General features: G+C 36.4%; 1 protein-coding gene across 1 annotated transcript in view; it reads right to left on the minus strand.

The window, feature by feature from the left end:
- The window catches only part of ME1 (malic enzyme 1), a gene marked incomplete at both ends in the record, with an annotated part of 166,500 nt that overhangs the window by 109,936 nt on the left and 29,993 nt on the right, over window positions 1–26,571 (minus strand). The window contains 2 exons of the mRNA XM_080342086.1: window positions 9,571–9,720; window positions 16,627–16,760. Coding sequence (XP_080198212.1) covers window positions 9,571–9,720; window positions 16,627–16,760 — 284 coding nt within the window. The remainder of the gene's footprint in view (window positions 1–9,570; window positions 9,721–16,626; window positions 16,761–26,571) is intronic.

Below are 26,571 nucleotides of genomic sequence, written 5' to 3' on the forward strand. Positions count from 1 at the left end.
ACAGCACTAGAACTGAATTTGTATTTTTGAAAAGGACATTGAGACTCCTTCAATCTAAAAGTCTGTTTCTAGCATACTTTTTTCTGTAACTAAAAGGATAACTATAAAAAATTACAACCAGAAAAATATTTATAACTAAAAAAATGGTCTAATGACCTATTATTACTTAACATCCAAGTACCTTTGTATTTCCTCCTGAAACATTCTACAAAGGGTCCTTCACAAGGGACAGAAAAAAAAAAGCTTGGAAGGTGGGAATTCTAAGAATGACAAATCATATAGTCTGGGGAACAACATAAAAAAAACCAAAATGACCACAAACCACACATGAGATGTCAGATTGCCATGTTTGTTAAGAGTTTGATTGTCTGTCCTTGACAACATGTTGAGCTAAGGAAAGTTATGGCTCTTTTATTGAAGCAGGTGACTCTTAGAAAGTGTGTTTTGACGCCAAATGCTATTGACAGTTACGGGGCTGTATAAATCTGGCAAGTGGACAGAAGCTGTTTCACAAGAGGAAAAGTCTGGTAGATAAATACTGCTTGAATAGAGTAGGACAGAACCAACCAGTAGACATCTCCCATACTGTATTGCCTGATACATCAGTGTTGCTTACAAGCCTTTAGCCAAGGTGAGGTGTGAAAACTAAATAAAATCTCTGCCCTTAAAGTACATTTAATTAAGGAATGTACTACTTCAGGAAATATTGAATCTTATAACCAGAAGACAGTATTGTGGACTGGCGTAGAGTCAAGAACTCTCTAAAAATTCAAGAAAAAAAGATGTTGCAGAGTAACGTGTTTATATATTTGCACAAGTCCTAATTATTAATATGAAACTAGAACTAGTCAAAAGAATATCACTATTTTAAAAATATGTTGATATGTTCATAGTTTATTTGCTGAAAAGGATATAGGCCACCTTTTTATGTCTTGTTGGCACTAGAGAGAAAAGATTAGTCAGAGCAAAGACATTTAACTTGAGATCATGTACTTTCTGTCCAGTCTTCTGCACGTAGATCCACAAAATGACTGTTTTAACAAACCAAATGAGAAGGGTCTAATAAGTACTGCATTAATTACTGTCACACAGACTCCTTCCCATGTGGTGAAAAGCATCAGTAGGAAACAGATTTGCTTCCTACTCCTAGTAGAATGCATAGTGAGGAAGATCATCATCATCATATGCCAAAACCCATAGCTGCTCAAGTTCCCATTGGCCCAGACTGCAGATGTCCTCAAAAGGGTAAATTTGAGTCCTTCAAATTTCTAGAAAAGGGAGAATTTGCTGTTCTACTCTCACACAGAGATAGTGGAAAAGTATGCAAAATAAAAGTAGAAACCAAAAGAGGAAAGGGATCGCCTGAAAACATCCAGGATGGTGTGAAGGAAGTGGACAAGGAAACATAGACAGGTATGCCCAGTGTGATAATTTTGGCACTCTTTTGCAGAAACCACCAAGGATGGCTTTGTAGAAGGGCCCTGAGGTTTGTCAGCTGTCTTGTTCAGAATGTGCTAAGAGAGAAAAAAAATGACCAAACATCGACTGCTGCCAAACATTTTGAGAGAGTCATGTTTTGAGAAGGGATGGCCTCATTTCCTCCTGCTCACAGCCCAGATATTCTCCCTCCAGAAAAAACAGAGCAATGCACCATCGAGAGGTACAAATGTAGATCTGAAAACCAGAAATTCCGTGCTTGTGATGTGCTTTAGGACAAAGCTGCTTTTATGACCATGATGAAAAGCCCCAAGATTATCTGCATAAGAAATGTACGCAGCTCATGAGAGTAAGAAGAGGCAAACAACACGTAAAGCTCCAACTCAGACAGGACTAAATAAAAGCATAGCTCAAAGCATGACTTCTGCAAATATTCTGTAAATATCTTCCACTATTGCTGTAGGTAATAACTACATGGAAACAGCAAGTACATACAAAAACCAGCATGACTTGGAGGGCATAATATTTCATAATGCTAGGTCAGGACTATATATTCTCAGTTTAGCATTGGATAATTATTTATTAATTTATTCTAAGGTGCAAGTTTAATAAAAAGAGAAAAAAAAAACATTATAACTAAATGGTGAGACTTACTGCCAAAATATTACCAAAAGCCACAAATTATTAACACAGTTCAAGAGACTAGATGATTACATGCACATAACCTAAAGAATACTTTAATGTTTTCAAAATCAAGATGCAACTGGTTTTTTTTTTAATCATCTATTCTTAGAATGAGAAATTTGCTTAAGATTTACAGAGCACTCTAAGACCAAAATGACGCCAAATTACATCTTCTGTGCAAGAGCCTCACACCTTCCTCTGTTACTGGCTGCAGACTAAGTTGATCACACCTTGGGCAGAGTCCAGCACAGTGTGTTTCTAGAATACAGCCTAAAGGAAGAGAGGAACTCTGCACTCTCACTGTGTGCCAATTCCCCTTTTCCAAATGTTCAGAGAAGGGCAAATGTTACGCTAGGAGAATCTATTATCCTTATTTTTGAGCCGAGGAAGCAACACTGTGCTAAGCTAAGCTTTAGTTTGATGGAGGTAGCAGAGCAGAACTGAAGAGTGCCAAAGTATAGAATTACTGGGTGTCATGAGATGTCCTGGTGCTTGAATTCAATTGAAATAATATACAAAAAAAACACAAGAGGCAAAGTTGACTGGAAAGTGTCAACCATTGTCACCTTAACAAGAGACAAAAGTGAAAATGAAAAACTAACATATATTTCAGAAGTGGCTGGTGAGGGGCTGCAAGTGCCATCACTTTTGAAGTCAGTAAGAGAAAGATTGTCTAAAATTAGAGGAAATGTTACAGACACGCTAATTCTCTGTCGTAATGTCAGAGTAACTTGCACCTGGGCCATATTGATGATACACACAACACACACCAGTGCCTGTTCGAAATGGAACTCCAGCACTCTATTTTCAAAGAAGCATTTTCCTGTATTGTATGTTGTTATTGCACCACATTTCGATTTCAGACTGCCTTAAAAATCCAGCCCTTACAAGAGATTCGTTAAAAAACCCAAACAGTTATTTTTTTTTCAATTCCAGATGAAAATTCTGCATAGTTTTCAGAGAAAAGATACTAGGAAAAATAAATCTGAAATTACGGCTTTGTTATATCTTTTAATATAATTTTATGCTACATAATAATCAGTTTTAACGAAATTAAAATACTAAGATAATAATCCAGAGTAACGGCCTGATTAATGAAGTCTCTAAACATACATATATCTGTTTTGCCTGGGGAAAAACATCTAGATGCACTGAAAATACCTAAGGGGGCAATTATACTGGTGAAGAAGCCAGGTCAAATCAATCCAGACCTTCTGGTCTCAATCAAGAAAATACCACGTATCTGTGGGCGAGACAGACAGTCATGAAGAAGCACCAGGAACTGAACTTTCTTGGCTCATGTGCTTCAGGAGTACTTGAGAAGTTTTTGGCCTCCTGTAAACCAAATGTGGCTTCTGAAGAGACTTGGATGTCAAAGGCATTCAGTGGAATTAAAGAAAAGAAAAATCCAGACTCCAGTGAAAACCTCATTGAAAACCACAAAAAAAAGTTACGAAATGTACCGCAGGATCAATCTTATGCTGGCAAACAGACTGCAACTTCTGCAGCCAAGGTCTCACATTTTTAAGTTCTGTCCCAGGAAAGAAATATTTCCCTAATCTCTAATTCATTTTCTTTATAAAAAAGTGTCAGCTTGGCAGCTGACAGTCTCAAAATGTAAACATTACTATGTCAACAAAAAAAGAACTGACGCTTGCAGCACTTGTGTTCAGTGCAGTGCATCTGAACCATTGTAAATGTAAATACAAACAATAACTGTAAATACATATGTTCCCTTTGAGGAATGTAAGGAAAGGAACCAATCTCAAATCTGCCTGTGCTGAGTCAGTCATGCACTTCAATGAGGAGGCAACCTGCTATAATGTTAGTACATGCAGCCTGAGTATTTGACATAACAAATTGCCTTCTGAAAAGATAATAATAATTAAATAATAATAATTAAATAATAATAATAACAACAACAACAAAATAATAATAAAAACTGTTAATAACATTCCTGGTGCTCTCTGAAAACATTAAAAGGGCTAAGCCAAACACATTTTAAACACTTATTAAAAGTCAATTCAAAATGTAATCTTGCTTAGACTTCAGGCAGATAAGAGAGCTCTAGATATGCTATGTCTAGTCACTTGTGAAGAAGGAAAATAAAGACAGACTGAAAGAATCATTACAGAAGAAAACTTCTGTGAGAATACTTTGCTGAATGAGATCTGTTTCTATATATTAAAAAAAAAAAGAAAAATAACTTCAAAGCTAAGGCTGGCACACTTTGCCTTTTAAGAGACTGCATCTGTATCTTCAATATGCAGCATCAGTTTCAATACAGCTGCTTTAAAAGTGGTTCCTAGCCAGCTTGACAGTGTGTGACTGCATCGGGAAGTTATTTCAGAGGAACTTTGCCATGCCTGTGTTGCTGCAATAGTTACCAGGGCTTGCTTTGTACATATTCTGTTTGAAATGGCTTTTCCTTCTAGGAATGGAAATACATAAACAGTCACCTAACATTTTAACAGCATCCAAAGTCTTCAGCATAGCAATACTTGGCAACTTGTCCTCTCCTCTCTGAATGCTGAGTTTACACAAGAACCTTAAACTCCTGGGTATTCTCTACAAGATATAAAAAGTTGATTTTGGATTCTTAAATTTCCATTTAACTTTCCCATATTTATTCTTTTTGGATGAATAAAGCAACTGAAAGAACGGTTACATTTCAGAAATCCATTTATAGAAATAGACTGTTTCTTGGTAAGTCAGCAAAAGTTGTCATATGTGTGTACACGCTTTGTGCAACTGAAGAATTTTTTGCTTTAGAAATTCGTTTTTAAATGATGGGTAGAAATTCTGCACCAAAGAGTGACCTAGTAGAGATTCTGAAATAATGCCCTTAATGATAGCATGATCACTGCAATAAAACCACAACCCTGTCACATTCCCAGCATAAGCCTTTAAAGCTTTTATCTGTACAGGTACAAATTCCTTCTCTGACCTACCCCCTGGAGAAGCCTCTTTCTTCCCTCATCCTCCTCAGTGGTTGTGAGGAAGACCAGAGAGACTGGTCTACTAAATTATGTGTCGGTAACTATGTGGTGTAGGTAGGTGTATGTTACAGATCTGCTATCAGATCTGTACTGTTTATTTCTAGTATAATGCTCTTATTCATTAAACTGGTGGATTTTAGGCTGAATATTCAGAGCAAGTAATGCAATCTTGAGTTGAGTTTGAGCTATACAAACAAATGTCAATTATCCAGACAAGCTTCAAACCAGTGAGTCACTTACTTTGCAGCTGGTTCGCTTGAGAAATGTTGCTTAATCAGTCAGTCAGCTGGTCAGCCCTGAATGTTCATTCTATAATTGCCAAATACTGCTTCAGGATGAGAAACATCTTGCCTGAGCCACATTGTACTTCTAAGCACATCATGTGAGCCTATACAGTCTTCTAAGAAAAATGCAAGGGCATCATAGAAGATGATCTAATTTAATGATCCCATGAGACACATATTTTTTTAACTCTAGATTAATTTCCATTATTCCTCACCTGAAGACGTAACTTGTGAGCCAAGGGCTTCAAACTCACTTCACAACATAAAAAAACCTAACTGAATATAAAAAAAAAAAACACCCAACCTTATGGATTTAAACTGAATAAGACTTCCAGTGTAAGACGTCCTTGTAACTTCCAGTGTGATAAATATGATCTGTAGTAACTAGGTAATTATTAACTTATTTACCTATATAAACATGTCTGTTTCTAATAGAATCCTTGTTTAAGCAGGAAATATCAAACATTTTCTGAGTTGTGGGAAGAGACAGTAATAAAAATATTCTGAAATAAAATACATTCCCAAAGAAAAACATTCACTTATCAGTTAAGACAGCCTTTAGACATGAGACAGCATAAAACAGATGCACACAGCTCTTACTGGTAAGACCTATTTTAAGGCTTGATGAGATCATACTTTTTACCTGAATTGTAACAACTGAAACAAATCTACCAATAAAAAAAATGGGAATGTATAGACTGGACTAAATTCTATATCATAAAATCATTTTCTTTGGAAGAGACCCTCAGGATCATCGAGTCCAACCATAACCTAACTCTAGCACTAAACCATGTCCCTAAGAACCTCGTCTAAATACCTTTTAAACACCTTCAGGGATGGTGACTCCACCACTTCCCTGGGCAGACTGTTCCAATGCCTGACAATCCTTTCCAGGAAGTATTTTACTCCTTTTCTCCTTCTGTATATTAAATTAGATGTTTATTTTTAATTCCCTGTGAATTCAGCTCATGAAGGGTGCCATTTATGAGGGATGCTGGTATATAATGCTTAATACTAAATGAGTCACAATCTAGAATATCATTCCAAACCAAATGAACTTGACTGCTTTGCACAGTTAGTTTTGGAATAATTTAGAAAAGGTTTTCCTTAGGAAAAAAAACCCAGATGTCTGTAACAGAGTGCAGTGGAAGATCAAAACGTATAGGTATTTCTTCAGCAACAAAGAGTCTGTCAAAGGGGAAAGTCTTTATAGTCCTTTCCCGCAAATCCTTAAATGAACACCAGCATCAGCTGGGCAGTATGGGAAGGTGAGAGCAGGTAGTGAGACAACGTGAACGTAACAGTTGGGAATTTGACGGGGAACGCTAAACATCTGCCCTGTCGGATGACATTTCACTCTTAAGAAAAAAAAATATTTAGGAGATCCTTATTAGGTAGAAGAAGATTGTACTTGTTTTTCAGCCATCTTTACTTACATGAGTCACTAAAACTCTCATTTGAAAGTAGTGAGGCAATTCGGCAGGACTAGAAATAAAACAGACTTTTATAAATATCCTAAGACGCCTCCCCAGCCAGTCAGTCACATATATAAAGCACACACATAGTCGGGGAAGCAGCAGACAGATGAAAAGAGCTGAGGCTGACTTCAGTAGCTAAAGAATACAACAACCAAATACCAAAAGACATATCAGCTAAAACATGATTTAATGTTGTTCATTAGCAGCTCAACTGGAGTGAAAAACTCAGTGTGAAATACCAAATTATGGAATGTCCTATAAAGCTATATATAATATTTTTTAAGTTAAATGATAAGGGAACGAAATTAGTAATATAATCTGCCTTGAATTTTCTCATTTTCAATAAGGAAATGAACTCTTTTTTAGAAGGAAAAAAAAAATCAGACTTCATTCCATCATTAGTAAATCAAATCATACTTTTAAGAACATACAAATATCAGGATGCTCAATGAGCACTTGGATCATCACTGTCACTGTTCAGAATAGCTAAATATAGCATCAGAATGGAAGTTCACTATCCATGTGCCAGAATAACAAGCTTTTTAAAGAAGAACAGAAGAAAATCCACAGGGAGCACAGACAGTACAATGTTATTTATATGCACTGGTAGTTTTATACTGCGGTCATTTGCTGAGTTGAGAAAGTTCAGTTCGCTATTCCAAAGCCTGTACAATGTATATATTACTGCTATTATGCCCTGCTTTTGAAAGTTTTCTTTTTATATCATACTTGAAACTAAAAGGGAAATAAAATGTAAGGTTGTGGCAATATACATTCATGATTCAATTAAATTTATGAAGTTTTACAGTCTACTCAATTCTCATTACAGGAGACCCTGAAGAGCAACTTAGTTGAATAGTAGAGAACTCAGAAGTCGTCATTGCCCAGTATATCTGTGCTAACTGCATGTTTATAGTGTAATTTGTTTCCAGTTAACTACAGAGATCCATAAATTTATTAGTGAGAGAGGGACGTGAACTAGGATTTTAGTCTTAATATCTAGAGGAGAAAGATACACATCATCTTTCTAAGTCCTGTGTAGAAAAAAATTCTATCAAATTAAAAAAAAGGGGGGGGAGTAAAAAGTTGAAATGTTTCCCTTCCCTGTCCCTAACCCCCAAATCATTTTTTTTTCCCCCATGTTCTGAGTGTACTTCTGATCAGACTGAAGAAAGCTCAGGAGTCTGAAAGTCTCTAAATGGGGCTGGTGGGGGTTGTTCGGGTTGTTCAGTCGCTGTTGGAAGCTGCGTCTCAACCAGCTGTAGACTGACACTCTGCTGAACTATCCTCTAACTTAACAGGGTTTTGTTCTCCACAGATGCTCTACAGGTCTGGGGAGAAACTGGAAAGTACCTGCATGGGCAGAGGTGTGCCTTGTGCAATATCCTGTAAGGTGATGGATATCAAAACAAGGGGCAATGAGACCAGCTTAGGCAAATACTTAATTTCCAAACACATTTAGCACGTCCTGGAAGGCAAATAAAATCACCATTGTGGTAAATACTGAGGAGAAAAAAGGAGCTGACTTCTTTTGCTAGTGGAGGCACCTAAAAGCCACAGATAGATACACAGGTTTAAGTAAGAATTCTTGAGGTCTTTTTAAACCTTTTGATGTGTATAGAAGTGGGAATTCTTGTTTTCTGCACTTGGCCAGATGGTCCTGACTCATTGTCAGCCACAAGGCCAAAATGATTTTTACACTAACAACAACAAAACCTTGAAGCCATAAGTCTTCTCCCTCAAGTACCTCATGTTAAAAAATTTGTGAGCAGTCATTTTTTCCCTTTAATCTTGCAAGCTTCTTATTTTAAATCAATGCTTTGTCTCTAAAAATTTTTATAAACTCTATTTCTGTTAACAGAGCTATGCACATACAGCTCATTTATCTTCTCCTTTGCCAGAAAATTGTACAGAAGGCTCCAAAGTGTTGTTCCAGTTTGCACTTGAAGACACTGGTATGCACAAGGTTTTAAAACAGCAACGACCATAAATCTCAAACTCTTTGGGCTAATGTTCAAGGGGCAGAGTGAAACAGAAGCATCTGTCCTTCCATACCGCTTCCTCATCACTCTATAATACAGATACCAAATACAGAATGAAAACACTCTAGTAACCTATGAAACAACAAGCTGGATGGGGCTCTGAGCAATCTGATCTAGCTGAAGATGTCCCTGCTCATTGCAGGGGGGCTGGACTAGATGATCTTTAAAGGTCTCTTCCAACCCAAACTATTCAATGATTCTATGATTATTGATTATTTTTAAGATGTCTGTAGGTACATACATAATGCATCCCTAGATTGTATACATAGTATTTGTACGTATGTTTAAAATACCAATAATATTTGTATAGGTAAAAGTCTGTACTCTTCAGGTTGCTAAAACAAATCTAAAATGAAGAATCCATTCTTTTCCAGTCTTGTAATGTGCAGCAAGTATTACAAGAAAGTCAAATTCAGTTAATGAGATTGAAAATGTACCCATGCCATGTTTTAACACAGTTAAAACAACCATTTGGCCTCTTAATGCAATACAAATTATTGTTTAATGTGGAATGAAAGTATACTGTAAATTTTCTCAATTATTGCAGTCTGGGCTTACATTCAGCTGTGTTAGAAAACCCCTGCAGAAATCTGCCAAGAGGAAAATAAGATACAATTACTTTTATTTGAAGTATAAACTTACATACCTTGGCCTTCGAAATGCTAAACCATAATGTTGGCAAGCCAGTCCCACGGTGGGAGTATAAACAATAGGCATGAACCTTTCAATGTCAGAAGTCAGCACTTTATAGAAAAGCTTTTCATTTCGATCCTGAAGACTCATTAGTAGAATATATCTGTGGACAATTAAATATAATTAGATAGACATCAAGTGAATGTACAAAGAAAATTTAGAAATAAATTTGTTTAGACAATTAATGAAAGTTATGTTTGTTGTACAACAGCCTCTTTCTTGTCTAGAGTATTTAAATTCCTCCTGTTTTAATAGCACCAACATTTCAGACACAAAGGATAACAAACCGGGTAAGACAGAGACAAGTTGAAACCATCACAAGGTTGACGTACTTGGGAAGCCAATCCCTCTCATGTATAAAACACCATGCTGCAGTTGAATATTTTGTCTGTCAGAACCTAATCTGTACATATCAGTTCCATTTGAAATGAGACTACCATTAAATAGAACTTATACTCTCTTGCCTAAATATTCACACTAAAAAGGTTAGCTTTTTCTACTCTTGCCTGAACAGAAATTTCTCCTAATTCCAGACTAATACTTCAAATAAATGCTTCACTTGAATACTGCAGGAAAAAGCTTTCAAAAACTAAGCACAGGCATATGCTGAAGTCTGTGTTTGTAAAGAAATCTACAATGTTTTATCTCCTAATGGAAATCAATTTTTGATTGCATTTGAAGAAGTTTTATATTTATTTAAAAAGAAAACCAACAGGGAAAAAAAAAAGGAAAAAGATAAACGAGAGTGAAAAAGTTCATGCTTATAGCCTGTCCTACTTTTGACTACTATTACACTATTATAGAATAAATACACCACTGCTTCAAGATCCCAACCACAAAGCCAAATTTCAGTGATGAGTATGAAAGATTATATACGTCTATGAGTTACTTTAGGTTATTCTAGTTCACACAGGTATGACTCTGGTCAGTTTGGGAACACTTCATATTTAGGAATTTTATTATTCTAAACCTCACCTCTTTGTTCACTAGTTTTAGTAATGTTAAATATTAATTTAAAAAGTTGCCTTTTATACCAATAGGTTTATATAAAAACTTGAGCCTAATCTATGTACACCATTTTTGTAGGGTTTTATTTATTTACAATGTATTACTAAATACTTATATTCAAAAATTTTAACATATCCGTAATTCTATTACAAAAGTGTTGAAGAATCATATACAACACATTCATTCCAAAAGCCTGGAGGTTTGTGTTCTTAAATACTATTCACATGAACTTTCCTTCAGCATATTCATGTATCACATGCACCAATAAAATCTAATTCATACTTCAGGAAGACACAAATATAGTCAGGTAACTACCTACCAAAGATCAGTTTAGTAGATCTGCATTTGTTTTGTTCAAGCCTCGCTTTGTATATCCCTGTATATCAGAAGAGCATTTCTTTCCTGATTTGTTATATAAACCTTTAACAAGCCCTAAAAGCAAGACCAGTGCAGCCAGTTTGGCAGCTGGTGACTGTAATGAGGTGACAGAAATGGGGCAAACCAGCATCCCTCCCCTTGTGAGACTACATATTCTTCAGACCCTAAAAAGATAAAGAAACCAAAGAGCTGAAGGTGAACTCCAAATACCAACACAAGACATCCTGAACCACCTTCCATCCTACACATTAGTTTTGAATGTTCTCCAAGGTTAAATTACATCCTGCACTTGTAGCTCTCAGCTACAAATATACAAACATAACAATTTTATTTCATATTATTACATTTCCCTACCAACCAGTATTTCATTATGATATAGCGTATCTTTCAATAGCCTTGAATTCTTGCAGCATTTTCTTTATTAAAAGCTTTCTCCTGAGGATGATTATCCCAACATTTACCTTGACCATACAAGCTCATTCACATATAGTTTTGAATACATTAGAAGACATTAATTTTGTTTCCAGAGGACCTGTAAAGTGATGTTAGAGAGTATCATGTGTCCTCTGGCCTGCACTATACTGGAAACAGCAAGCATTCATGCAACCACATCACCATGTTCAGAAGCAGTTGCTACTATATTCTTTTTTCTTTTTATAACTTCAATTTAAAATGAGAGGTGGCCCCTCAAGACTTTAAAATACCTTTTCATTATCTTTTCTTATTACTCAGATCAAGCCTGGATTTTAAACAGGGTAAAGAAATATTTTACAAACGAAACTAAAAGTTTAGCGAATGGTCTCCTCAAGGGCTTCAAATGAAAAAAACTGTAAAAACTCTCCATTTTGGTTTTACTGTGCTATAGCATTAAATTAGGGGGTTACTTTCTTATTTGCATGTATCATGCCACTTTTGTATTCAGGATATGCTGAAGAAATTGCAAAGACAGTAACTGCACATTACGTACCATATTTTCAAATATTACATACTGGGCCATATATAAATCAGCATAAGAAGCATTATTGTAAAGTGAAAAATGTTTCTAGAGAAGTGCAATTTTGATGAGAACGCTAATTTTCAGTGACAGGTATAAAATATCTCTCTCAGCATAGTAACTCATTCAAAGTTTGCCTAGAAGTTCCAACTTTCTCAAAAATTTTTTCTTAAGCAGAAAACCTAAACAGTTTCATCCTTGGTGTGGTGTTGGTTATAATGCATTAGACAACAAGTATGCATCCTTTAGCAATACCCAAGTAATTTATAGAGCTAAAAGCATGAAGCAGTTTTCAGCATTGTGTTTTAAAAAAAGATACATTTAAAATGCAGTATTTCATGGAATCTTTTACTGAAGCCCACATTTAATTGAAAACATAGTGAAAACAAGCAATAAACCACTGAGAACAATCATTTGTGCTATAAAAAGGGAGAAAAATATTAGCTGTCCTCAGACAAGGAGTCTTGAATGAAGATTCCAGGGAAGAGTTTCAGAGAAGGAAAATCAAGGACAGGAAAATAAGCCAGAGGGGATAGCCAAGCATTCAAATTTCAGTATGGCACTCTTCCCCTCGCCTTTACTTCTCCATGCCAGTCTGCCATTACAAAAAGAATTACATACAGTAGCCACAAAAGGATATGAAACAAAGATCATCCAAAATCCAACAGGAAACTGGTATAACTACCAGAAAATTACTGATAATTTCTTAGGATAACTGGCCCTACTATCACTGGCATGAATAAAGGAAAGTGAGAGGAAACACTTATTTTTAACCTGTGTTAGTTACTTAGCTCCATTCCTTTGCATCATCAGTGTCTATATGGAAATTCTATATAGAAATGGTATAAAACAGTGAACTTCAACAAAATAACACAGTGTTCTCAGGAAAAGTGATGTGATAGCACCTCTCCTAATGTTCACTCATTCACTAAAACATTTTACCAGTGTGACTCTTTGGAGAAAGAAAGGCCCAGACAGAAGATGTGTTTGTGTCAAGGGCAAGGGTTTCAGTGTCAATGCAGAGCAAGAAGAAAGACCATTAGGAGCATACAGGGGGGGAAAAAACAAAGATCAAATTACTTGCAGAACCCATTGCAGCTTTTCCACATTAAGTTAGAGGAATAGAATTATTTCCTGTTATTGGCCTCCTTTTTGCCAAGCATACCAGGCAATATATTTGCTGCTGTTTCACATTCATTTTGTGTGTGAACTCTTGTATGTATTTCAGAGCACAGCAATTCCAGGCTGCAAGTCAGGAGCTCCTGTGGGAGCAAAGGCTATGCCAGTTGCATACTGGAAAAAATGTTTTATTTCTAGAATTTGTACATTTACATTCAGCAGAAGGCAATAGCTGCGTGCTCTTACACAAGGTTCTCCTTGAGCACTTGCCTGTACAGGGACCACTGAGATTTTTTCTTCTCCAGTTTCAATTAAAATAGTCAATGTCTTCTGGCATTCTCCATCAGCAAAGGTATTCAACAAGTATCTGCAGCAGAATCACAGTCACTTTTCACTTTAAAATGCTTCAATACAAGTACAGGAGACCAAAATTCACATATTGCCTTGAAGGACAGTATTTTTTTTAATTCAAAAAATACTTCTGAGCTGACACACATGTAACGCACATGTTCTAAGAGCAGCATCTCTATTGACATACTCCAATAAAATTTTCAGACACTTTTATATATAAACACAGCTGCAAATCACATTTTGTATGTGCAAGTTTTCGCACACTCAATCCAGACAAGCATTTTATAGCTGCAAAGGAGCCAAGATGTCACCACTGATAGTCTTCAAATGAAGACTAGTGGCTCTGCATGCAAATGTTACCAAGTCTTTCAACCAGTGGTCTTAAACGTAAACCTACACATATAACACACAAATAAGTTTATTTTGCTAAAAACTAGAGAAAACACCAAGCAATATAATGCCCCACTAATATAAGAGCAAAATATTGTTAATCAAGGCATAGCATGACGTGAACAACCAATTTAGACCTGTTGGGTGTCCACAAAGAATAAAAATATGGTTTCTTAAAGAATTTCATTTGGAGGGGGACTTGTGGATTTACGTGATTTTTAGTGCTCAAGGGCCAACCTGATTTAATGTACACAGATTTGCATTGATCCAAGATTACCCCTGAAAGCTTATTTCTTCACTGCTCTGGACCTGTGTTATAAGATCGCAGACCAGCGGAGGGTGGATGAGACCCCTGGAGGTCACCTCATCCAACCCCCTGCTCCAAGCAGTGCCGGCCAGAGCAGGCTGCCCAGGAACACGTTCAGTCAGGTCTTGAATACCCCCAAGGATGAATATTCCAATGGAGTTTAACCAGCATTATAAATGGAGACACATTTTTTATTCAGACTGTAAGGGGAAGGAAAAGATACAAACACCTGCATCAAAAATTATGCTTCAGAAACTGCCATGGCCTCATGTCACAGAATAAGACTGGGAAATAAACGCAGCTTTAATTTTTTTTTCTTATGTTAAGTACTACAATCTTAATTGAATTATTTTGATTAGTGACCAAATTAGTGAGAAAAAAACTCTAACTTCTAATAGTTTCAAGTTATTTCTATGAACCAAAGACTTACTAGGTTTCCTCAGCTGAAGTACCTCACTAAAACCCTATTTAACAACAAGAAACTTGTACTTCAGTACTGCATAGTACAATATAGCTTTTATACTAAAAAAAGCTTTATACTAAAAACGGGCTTTATGGCATAAAATGGCAAGCTACAGTCTAATGCTCAAGACACATGGATGTAATATTGTCATGTTTGCACTTCTGTTTTAAGAATGTCTGGTCACAGAAGCAGGAAACAAATTTCTTCCTTACCCAAGTATTTATTTGGAAAAGAGAAAATGCAAAAAAAGACTCGTAGATGGGAAAAATTATATTGCTGTTTTAAAATTAATTACATGCAGACATTAAGCTTAACAGGGAGAGATTTGAAAAAAAAATCTCTGAAGCAAATGGCTTCTGTAAAGTCTTTTTTATACTTTTATTTGCAAATATATTTATTTATAATTGTATATTAATTGTGTATATCATATATAGATTAAGTGTACTTAATCCATATATGGATTAAGTTTAAAAAAGTGATTTTCCTCCCCATCTCCAAGACAGACAGACTTTTCTTTAAGTCTCTTTAACACAGAAAAGCAAATTTTCTGCAAAGTATTCCCACAATACTGGGAGGCAGTCATTTCTATTTCATGATTCCCACTGAGATCAAAACTTCAGTATACTGTGTTTTATTGTGGTTCAAAAGGCACAGCATTCAAACTTTTATTACTCTGTTACCTAAAACTGATAGAACTTTTCTTTCCTTTCCAGCAGAAAATTCTCATTTTGGCATAAGGCTATTTAAATATCCAAAACTTTTAGCTAAAAGAATAAAGAATTAAGATTTAGAAATACTGTTAATTTCCTATTGAATTTCACATAGCCAGACCTGTAACTTTCAATCCGTGATGTCTGGAGAAACACAAGTGTTTTTATCCTATGACCTGAAGTAGGAGTGAAAGTTCTTTGCTAGTTAAGAAACATATATAACAATAGTATAAAAGGCCTTTTCTTCCCGCATTTAAGTTGCAGGTGAATAGAAATTCCAGCAATTCAAGTAGAAACAAACAATTGAAACAGCCTTAAAGTCTTAAATGTCATGAAACTTATGAAACAATGAGCTGTATTACAAAGGGACAACTTCACAGCAGAGTTAAGGAGTAGCTGGGGACAGAAGGACACAGAAGGTTCTTGCCTATGATAATGTCAGTGGTAGAAGCAGGTGTTTTTCATAAAATTCTATGCTCTGCTACATGCAAGGACTCAGCCTAGAACTTTCAAGCCTGGGAAACTACTACTATGGGATATTGCAGTCCCTGGGAGCACTGGATGATAGTTAACCAAGAAAAGATACCACCGGCATGAGCTCTTCACCTGCTTGTAAGGCCGTGCTCGTCCTACTCTGCCTCCGTAAAAAACACAGGTTGTGGCAACTTTAAATTATAAAAAAGCCTTGCCACCAACAGACAGGTATCTAAAAGCCACTTGTTACACATAGATAAAAAGACAATACACAACAGAGAAAAGTAAGGAACAGGGGAGAAAATAAAGGAATATTGTTTTGTTCTAGGACCTACAAAACACTCAGGAAAAAAGAAAACAAACACAGTATTCATAAATGTTTAAAGCCCTCTCAAGCTTTTTTCTTTAAATAAACAAACAACATTCTATTACATAATAATTTTATAATAGTTTATACATTTTAGATATTTGTTTTAATGTACATGTATCTATTTGCACGTAAAGACTGACTTTTTAGTTTGAAATGAGTTCATTTGCTTCTGCTGATCTTTGTATCCTTTGCTTATTGAAATAATAAGTTCATGTGAACAGCACTGGAATATTACCATTTAAAATTAGGAGATGATTTTCTTAAGAAAGCATTCCAGCAAAACTGTATCTTTAGCCTTTTGATTCCCAATCATCGACCACCTCAGTTCAAAAAAATAAAAAAAAAAAACCAACCCACAAAATTTCATCTGTACTATAATTAAAAAAAAATAAATGGGGGGACTCTGGTTTGGTAACTAGCATAAAGTTACACTGCCATACTTTACCTGTCTAGGTCAGATGTCAGCCTTTCAAAATTCTTAAGAATAGAATAAACCTGGGCATCTTGACCAAGAAAGCATGGGGGCAATAATCCATGAATATTCAACTGTTGCCTCTCCTCCAAGGTGAAAGCCATGCCCTGGAAAAAAAAAAAAAAAAAAAGAAAAATTATATATATACTTATTTTTATATATTTATATATATATATATATGAGAGAGAGATATCTGAGAGATATTTCCTTTAAAAAAAACTCTGCAGCAAAACATAGCACAGGTGAAGCCAGCATGAGAAAAACCATTGAATATTAAACAGAACTAATAATTATGCAATGATTCCAGAAAAAGTTTCATTGAGTCACAGGACAGCAGGCCTGCGCAGTACAGTAACTCCATCCCAGGACACAACAGCTTAAGGTTTTCCGACACTGCGAGACTATTACCTGCAAAATTATTAAGTTATACCTGCAGAAGAGAGCAGCAGTATATTCTCAAACACCCATTTCCTCAGCTGTCTTTCAAACACAAAGCATACACAGCATTCATTTTCAGTGTAAACATTATGCTTTTAATATCTGGAAATTTTTCAAGATCTTGGTTATCTCAGATGTTCGTGTATGAATTTTTAACAGAACTATGTGGTACAATAAAGTCATTGCTATTATTTTATAGTCAAAGAGCGTGGTCCAGTACCTAGTGAATTGAGTCAATAGAAACATGGCCATAGTGAGCTCAGTGCAAACTTACTTTGGTTTTCAAATTCACATTCAGTTACAGTGAGAAAAGTCTGTACAGACTTACTGGATTTCCTCATTGCCTCCAGAAAAGACATTTTAAAGTATTTAGTATGATATGTGGACAGTCACAAAACGCTTAACACTAAAATCCAGCTTGCGGATTGGCAGTCACTGACAATTATTTCTTTTTTAATGAAGTCTGTCGAAAACATCTTCAGAAATCACCCAAGCAGCTGTAAGAAAGAGGTTGCCTTTGGAGCAAGAACGGGGCCACGGATTGAGGTTAGATAGAGGTTATATACGTGTGTGTGCTTATACCTGTGTATAAACAAGCCATTAGGCAGTTGCCTAATATTCCACACCTATTGTACAATGATAATCAAAATTGTTTCTTATGAGAAAAATATTTGAGAAAACACCTTAGAAGATATGAAAGAAAAGAAATAGCAGTGCAGTGTTTCTGCACTTACTCTCCTGTGGAAAACAAATGCTACTAAGATACCTTCAAATCTACCTCTATAAATATACTTTAAAAATTTCTTTGTTCTGCTACCACTAGAATTAGCTGGGTCAACAAATGATGGGAAAAAGCAGGTAAAGCAAGAGCACAAATACAAGAGGCATCTTTCAGTGTACATTTGCACTGCTCCTGCCTTTTCGAGACAAAAAACCTCAAACATCATACAGAAACATTACACAATGCCAGAATGCCAGTACTGCCTTTCACACAGCACCTAGTGAGTGATACAATGTGATAAATTCATACCAGGTAGTTTCATTACATGAACAGACTTATTTTATTTTTTTTCAGAAATATTTACTTATTTCAGAAATATTTACTTATGCTCACAGAACAAAAGCATAATATAAATCTTCCTATCTCTTTCTACTCTACACCTCTTATACCATTTTTCATCTAAATAATTTGAGTGGTTATGTCATTGTTGAATGAAAAAACAAAACAAAACCAACCTCTGAGGCAACCCTGCCACACTACCTGTTCTAAAATGCCATTGATCAAATTGTTACCCTTAAATGAAATGAAGACCCCCAAAAAAGGAAAATTACATAATGAACACTTTACAGAACATCGAACATTTCCAGAACATGCTTCTCACACACATAGAAATGGAGGGAAACCAAGTTTAATAAAGGTTCATGACTGTTTTGCTATAGTTTTCCATGCACACAAAATTTCAAAGGTTTCCAGAATTGTACAAAACCCTTGTTTTTTCTTGGCTCTACATGAATTTTCTGTGGCGAGATCCATCATGAGTGTCTTCAGCTGCTACTACAATTTGAAAGACCAACGAAGAAAGGGAAAGTCAATGCTCCTCAGGAGTTTATTCAAAGTTGAGCCCTCTTATCTCCAGTAGGCTTTTTTTTGGCTTTAAAACAAATACATCATAACTGTGCATGTGTGCTCACATGCACACGCTTCAGCACCAGTTGCAAAGGGTTGGGCTTTAGGGAGCTGTAGAGCTTTAGTGGATCTCTCAGTGCTGGCAATAAACTGGCAATCCAGTTATTCTCTGCAACTCTCCCTTGTTTCTATCAGTGAAATTTTCTGAAAAAAAAACATTTCAAAAGGCCCGTCTTTGCCTTCGCTTTAGGAATAAGAGATGGACTTAATCACTGTGGTAGGGTTTCCCCTCTTACTGGAAAGTACATTTTATTTTAAAACAGACATATGCAAAGTTGAAACATCATTCCAAGTGCCTTGTTTAAAAAAGTATTTTGTCTTGGAATAGTATATTTTCCACATATTGCTACAGGTCCTACAGCAAGTGTTATTTCTCCTGGGCAGTACTACAAAAATACAGCACAGGTTACACCTACTATGCTATACATGGTTTTAAAATTCTTTACTTGCATACTGTTCTTTGGCACAGACATCATGAATTTTTTAAATTTCTAAGATGGAATTTTGGTTCCTTTTTTCCCCTCAGATACCACATACGCTCAAAGAAAATGATTATCATTAAAATATATTGCCTAATGATTTAATCAGAGAGGCCGTTTTATGCAATAAATGTATGTTATTTCATCTTCTTATAACAGAAGGAGCTTCACTACGTAAGTTTTATGGTTTATGTCTAGATTTCTTGCACTAGCTTCTCAGATTTTCTTTTCTAGATCAGAATTCTTATTTTGTCCTCTTTGAAGTGTTGTTTTCCATCCATCCAGCAGAGAGAGCTCTAGGTCCAGCTTGGTTTACGTGCTCTCCTGAGAGAGCATTTTGTGCACACCTGGATGGGACAGGCTTCTATCAGCTAAAGTGCACCCCATCTACAATAAAAGATGAGGACATTTTTCTTTTGCAGTCTGTATTACAAATAAATTGTCCAGGAAGAACCTCAGTGCGGCAATCTACAAACAACACTCGGGGAAGCGACCACAGCTCTAAGTATTAAGCTTTGCCTAATTTGTGTTGATTTATTCACTGGTTTATGCCTTAAAAAGACAACATATACATCACAGAGATTAAAGTATAGTCATTATTAAGCTTCCCAGGTTCTTCAAGGGTTATGTTTCATATGCTTCTCTATATGCTCTGGTTTTAGCAAAACTAAATTGTTCTTCAGCTACCTCATTATCTTCCTTTCTCGCAAACCTTTTCACGGAACTGGCTTTTTATGTTGTGGTTTTTTTTCTTTTCTCTATTGCTCCTTTGTCACAACAGCCCACTCCTATTCTCAACTGTACAGAATGCTCTCTGCGTCTGTTTTTTCATTTTCTAGCTTAGTTCATTGCAAATACATTTAATTTTGAATTCATCTCTCCATTTGTAATGATGTGAAGTTTTGTACTTGTAGCAGGGATTTATATTACTGCATATTGCTCTCATACTGCATATTCTCTCATTATTTAATCTCTGTTGATTTGTCAGCGCAGCTCTTAACCAGAACATGTCCTTTGTCCCACCTCTATCCTTTCCCCTCAAACCTCTCAATCACAAGGTTGTTTTAGTGCAACTACATATACATCAGTTCTCTTGTTCAATTGCAGCACTGAAAAGACAAAATCCAGAATAAACAGCGCAACATTGACTTGTATCAGGTAGCATTCTGTGCTGGCGTGTGACTGAATTCTCAAGCAGTGCATGAAAAGACAGAGAGCACATTCAAAATATTTCAAGAGCTGTGTCAGCCCTGACCCCAGCCAGCAAAGAGACAAGTCTTCTCTCTTAACGCAAGCTAGATTGCAGTGACAAACTTTTTGTTCAGACAGCATATCTGAAGCTCATCTAATTGCAAAATTTGTGTAAACTTCTCAAGAAAAAGAGAGTGCTCCAAAGTAATGTGTGTATGCTGTCTATGCGCTAATGAGATTCAGCTTCACTAAAGGGTAGCCAGAACCATCTCCAAATAGTATTAATTGCAGGAATCCTCCTCCAGTTTCTTTCAAGACTTCACCCTCTTTTGCTGTAATAGGTCAAAATTTCAATTTTTAGAAACCCCTCCCTGCTTAGAAACAGCTTCTTTCCTTCTATCAGCCTCACCGCAGGTATGTCACAAAGCTATTAGCTTGACAGCATGCAGAAGGATGCTGGCTTAGAAAAGGAAACCATGTGCATATCCAAGGTTCTCAGACCCTGCTAAGAGAAGACCAAGCCCTGTAAGACTTCAGGCCATCCCTGGAACTCAGAAGACAACCATCAACACCTACATCCAAACTCGAGTACTTGCATGTATATTTGAGCAGAATGGATCTGTACAGGAAGGAAGACATGAAGAGGAAGGTAAAAAGATGTAGCAGGAAAGTACACCTACAAGTACCATCTATTACACACACATTCACACACAAATTATCTCTGGATTGCTGATCTAAGATACTACTAGAGGAAAAAAAAAATAAAAATCACAGTTTCTGAAGTATTTTGGTGACAACAGACAAGTAGGTTCCTCATTGTCTCAGAGTCAATCAAAAAGTAAAATCACTCTCCATTGAAAATCTCACTCTATATATCTAGATCACAAAAGTGCCGTGGACCCCTTTCAACAAGACGTTGCAAGAGCCACCCAAACCTGAGGGACCCAGATACGCACAACATCTGCTGCAGTGGCCAGAAGGAGGACAGCTGGCTCCGCACCATCCCTCGCAGCCTCCCCCCGCAGCTCTGGGTAACCCTCAGCACAGTAGCAGGGGCTGGGAAGCTCTGCCAGACAAAGCTCCAAGAAAATGTCAGGGCAATGCAAGTCTGCTCAAGACCTGAAACAATTTTGTGAAGAAATGGACTTACAGAATCCTGAAATTCTCAAAAAAAAAAAAAAGGAAATGCAAACAAGATGAATCCTTTTGGCTGAACGACCAAACCCATTCTCCAGTTACCGGAGAAGAGTCTTTTTCCCCCAAGATGTCCCACATGAATAATCAGTGGCATTACTATTAGTCGCCAGTCACACACCATCCCACACTGCTCACACCACTTCATGCACATGATTGTCTCCAGAAATTCAGCTGCAGGACTAGACACAGTCCTCAGGAAAACACGATCTTTGGCATCCAATCTGTTTCCAAGCAAATCTTTAGCTGGTCAAGCTTTTGCCTTCAGTAATTTTGGCTTGTCATACTACTTCTAGTACTGTTAAGGAAGAATCCAAGTCAAAAAAAAAAAAAAAAAAATCAATAAAAAAATTTTCTTTTGCTTTATTTTAAGGAAAACTTCTTACACTGAGGAAGCAGCAAAATGTATGTATAGTCCTGCAAAATATAAGATACATGACAACAGTTTCAGGTACTTAAAATATCATAAGTCACTTCGAGATCAGAATATCAAAAAATATGACACACATGAATTTTCAAGTGTTTTAAGGTACATTTAAGAGCTTATTGATTGCAAAATCCTTTCAGATATTTTATATCATTAGTATTTTTATAAAGTCACCTTAAAAACAGGCAAAAATAAAGCTTTACAAGCATTTGCCCTTCATTTTGCATTTTTATTATCCAAACACGACTTCAGAGAAACCAGATAAATACTTTAAATACTCCATGTCCAACACTCATTTCAAGGCATAATACCCCAGGAAATAGTTAAAATAACTAATCTGAGCACATGCTGCATAATAAACTCATTCTGCTGAAAACAAATGTGGGTCACGACGAGGCACTGGGGCTGGAACACTACTTATGGCTAAAGACGTTAGTGCTGGTTTCTCTACCCATTCTTGTCATGACTGCCAAAAAAATATTACAAGCACAACCAATGCAGATACCTGGATGAACATCTTTTATGCAACCAGCACTTTAGGCCAGACTAGTCACACAAAGCACCCCTGTATGTAAGAAGAGGGAGTAATTATTTTAACGGTGCAAATTCACACACAGTTTTCTGTCATCAGGGGTCTTCTGTTGGACCTGAGGAAAAATTAGCCCTGCAAACTGCCAGTTTACATTGATTTAGAGCGCCAAGTTTCTTCTTAGGCATGATTTGTTCTAAAAAATATATATACAGAAGAAAGGCTTAAAGAGCAGAACCCAATTTTGAATTGAAAAAAAATCAGGATGATAAACATTTTAAAGAAAAAAAAAATCCTTTTAAATTATTCTCATGAAGACAAGTGAGAATGATGACAAACAGAATTAAAGTTGATAAGACGAAAGGATATGATTACCAGCAGAAAATTATGACAGTTTGAGGATGTGTAGTATTAAGAGACAAAAACTGAACATGAAAATACAAAATCTCTGCTGCAACCCTCTGGCAACACACACAGGAAAAAGCTCAATGACTTTTCAGAAGCAAAGCAGACTGGTAACCATTTGTAATGCAAACATTATCTAAGGTGAGACAGAACTGCTATCTTTCAAAGAAAAGTGCAAGCATTTTCCCCCAAAACTGTGCCCAGACCCCTAGCCAGGCATCTAATGAGGCACACTAGATAGCTCTGGATTATGCATTTTGGATTACATTTAAAAAAATCAGTATAAAATCCAGTGATTAACAACCCATTAACAACTTTGGCAGAGGAACTGGGTTTTGTTGTCCTCACCCAGTCCCCAGCACACGGGTACCTTGGCTTGTAGCTGAGAACCCCTAAAACAGTTGTGAAACCTGCTGTGAGGTGCCTACAATGGAGTTTGACAAGCCAGACACATATAGGCAACTGCCCTGGCTGGGACGAGGAAGGAGAAAGCCAGAAAAGGACCATTGGCGAAGTGTGAACAGCAGAACGCAGTTTAGATAAAGAGCTTTTTGATAAGCCCTTGTGCACAGGCATGCATCAGGACTTGTGAGACTGCCAGGTAAGCTGAAGGTAAATTAAAAAAAATACACTCTAGTTAATGGGCACAGCGCTGACCATAAGAGAAAAGGAGGAACTGTCTTAGTTTCAGCTATAAAACATCAAAAAGGCACAGGTTTTGTTTTGTGCACATTTTTTAAACACAGCCTTTTAACAACTATTTAAGTTGGAGAACTATATTCTGACATTTGACATTTAAAATTTCAAAGTTGTTTTTCTAGAGTCATGATAGATCTGCTGCAGCGTGCTACACGCACAATTTTTTATAGTTCTTGAGAAAGCTGAGAGATCTGGAGTATATTCACAACCTAATTCTAAGTCCACAGGATTTTCAAATGAAAACTTAAAAAGTCATGTCAACAGGGGAAACTGAAACAAAAGTCAAAGTCAGCTTCCAACAAATAAAGCACAAATAAATTCAGTAGCTAATAAACACACCCAGGGACTTATGACTCAAAACAAATGCAGATGGCCAGAAGGAGATCAGACTTCTCTTGGCAAATTCATCAGGGGAACGTGTGGGCAGCTTGGCAGCCTTGCAGTGAGCTGATACGGTGACTGCATACAAGCATGATTCAGATCAGCACATTAGGAATGACACATCACAGCAGCCTTATTTTAGCAATCGCCCTTTAACCTACTGTAAACAATTATCTGAAAGTAAGCAAGCAAACCTATTCTAAGAAACTTCTTGCATATATTTATTACACATACACAAAGTAAAATCTCTCTGCATTGCATACTCTCTCCACCTTAATTTTGTGACAGCTGTATTCAAACAGCAGACAATAACAAGCTGAGCAGTAAAACAAGTCACCAGGATAATATGTAAAAATGTATTGCATGCTGTGGTATAATGTAGGATGGGACTGACTCCAATTAGACACTAAATTTAGGTGTTTGCATGCAATCTAGGTACCTATCCTCCCATTATAATTATAGGATACATAATACTGATTAAAATAAAGCCTAAAGAAGGATCCAGCTCCCCCTAGAACAGATATCTTGCAGTTAGCAATCCAAATTGCTCCCCAGTCTCCAATGGCTATATTGACTACAGACCAGATTTGCACACATAAGCACCTACTGCCACCTGGGATGATTGAAGGTATTGGAGAAATCAACATGGCAGAGCTCATTACAGCAATGAGATCGACTATAAACCAACTGCACAGGAGACACAAGAGCAGATAAAGGCCAGGCATAACACTCTGTATCTCACTATTTGTGGGCCACTACATCAAACTCTGATCGTCTTCTGACTCCTCAAACCATGCATCCCATTAAAAATCATGTTACTCTGAACCCTTCATATTATTACAGGAATTTTTAAACTCAAAGCAACCAAAACATTGCAAGGGCTGGATTTGTATGCTTTAACCAGAGCTGGTTGCCTTAAAAGCAGATTTAATGGAATTTTAAAGCCATAAAATAATTTACAAGGCATAACACATAAAAGGACAGGAACCCCAATAGCCTACATCCCAAAGCCAGACCTGTAGGCATTCTTACAGCACCTGCAGCTGAAATAATTAAGATGCTCAGGGGTAGTTGTGTTAGAGTAAGATCTGCAGAGATTCCTATCCTATCCTATCCTATCCTATCCTATCCTATCCTATCCTATCCTATCCACCACTTCTCTTGTAAGTAACAATCATGCAGTTGATCGCACATGAGCTGGTGTGAGGGTGCTCCATAGGTCCCCAGGTCCCTGGAAATGTAGTGACCCTCAAATATGCCTTTATAAACACTTAGGATGAGCTCTGGCTATGGAAACCATTCTGGAAAAAGATAACAGCAGTTTACTACACTGCTTTCAAACTCGTTGAGTGTGTTCTTATGATAGATGTCAATTTTCAACACAGTTTACCTGTACTATAGATTAAAAACACTAGTTGTAGGCCACTTTAGAGCTGGATGAATCATGGTAACACAATTAATCTTGTTAATTACTGCCTTTGTCAATATTGTCTGTCTTCTACAGATGTATCAATGTGCAGCTGTATGTTTAGATATATAATTTTAATAGCCACATGAATTAAAAGTTTAATGCATGATAGTGATTTTTTTAAAAATTCAGATGTCACTAAGTTTTACTAGACGATATGTGAAATTCTACTTCAGAAATTAATTCACTTGTAAAGTAGATGCTGTGAGTCAGTACTGGTATAACTCTAATCAAGGATGCTTGTGATGCTAGCAGTGGAATAAGTAACATGGAGTCTCTGTTTATGAAGGGAATTTAGATGAGCGTAATATCAGCTGACATTAAATATATTGCTAACCAGAATGATTCCAAATAAAATATCAGATAAAAGCTGTAATAATCTTACAAATAAAGAACAGTATCCAAGTGTGCAGTCTCCAATACGCAATATTTACATTTGCAAAATATTTTTTGAGAGTCAGTCATATGGAAAAAAAGATATTTTTTGAGAGTCAGTCATGATTTCCATGTAGGTAGAAGAGGAATTTCAGTGACTGCCAAAAATTCCATCTGTCTAACATAAGTACTTCACCAAATACAGGTTAGTAAGCCCTGAAATCCTGAGGGGATTTGGTAAACCTGATATGCTTAACAGATTTTGTTGTTGCCTTTCAGAGACTAAACAGATTACCAACTACTGTATTCTGGGCTTCTAGTAGGACTATGCAACAAACTTCTCTTAACTAGCATGATAAATAATTAACATAAATTATTATTTTAAATACTATAACACAGAGTTGCTTAGAGGAAAGCAGATGCCTACCTCAATACTATGGTCTTCACCTCTAGCACTAAATGGTATAAATGAAATCTGAAGAAACAGCCTAAGAAAATGCAAGGCAAAAGGATGCAAGCAGAAAGAAATGGCAGAAGGCACGTTTCTGCAGAACTGCTGCAAAAAGGAGCAGACTTGAAGTTTGTTTAGTGGACAATTAAAATAAATAAATAAATAAAAGTTTCCCACACAGATCAGCATATCTT

The sequence above is a fragment of the Nesoenas mayeri genome (assembly GCF_963082525.1).
Source record: "Nesoenas mayeri genome assembly, chromosome: 3".
Taxonomy (NCBI): domain Eukaryota; kingdom Metazoa; phylum Chordata; class Aves; order Columbiformes; family Columbidae; genus Nesoenas; species Nesoenas mayeri.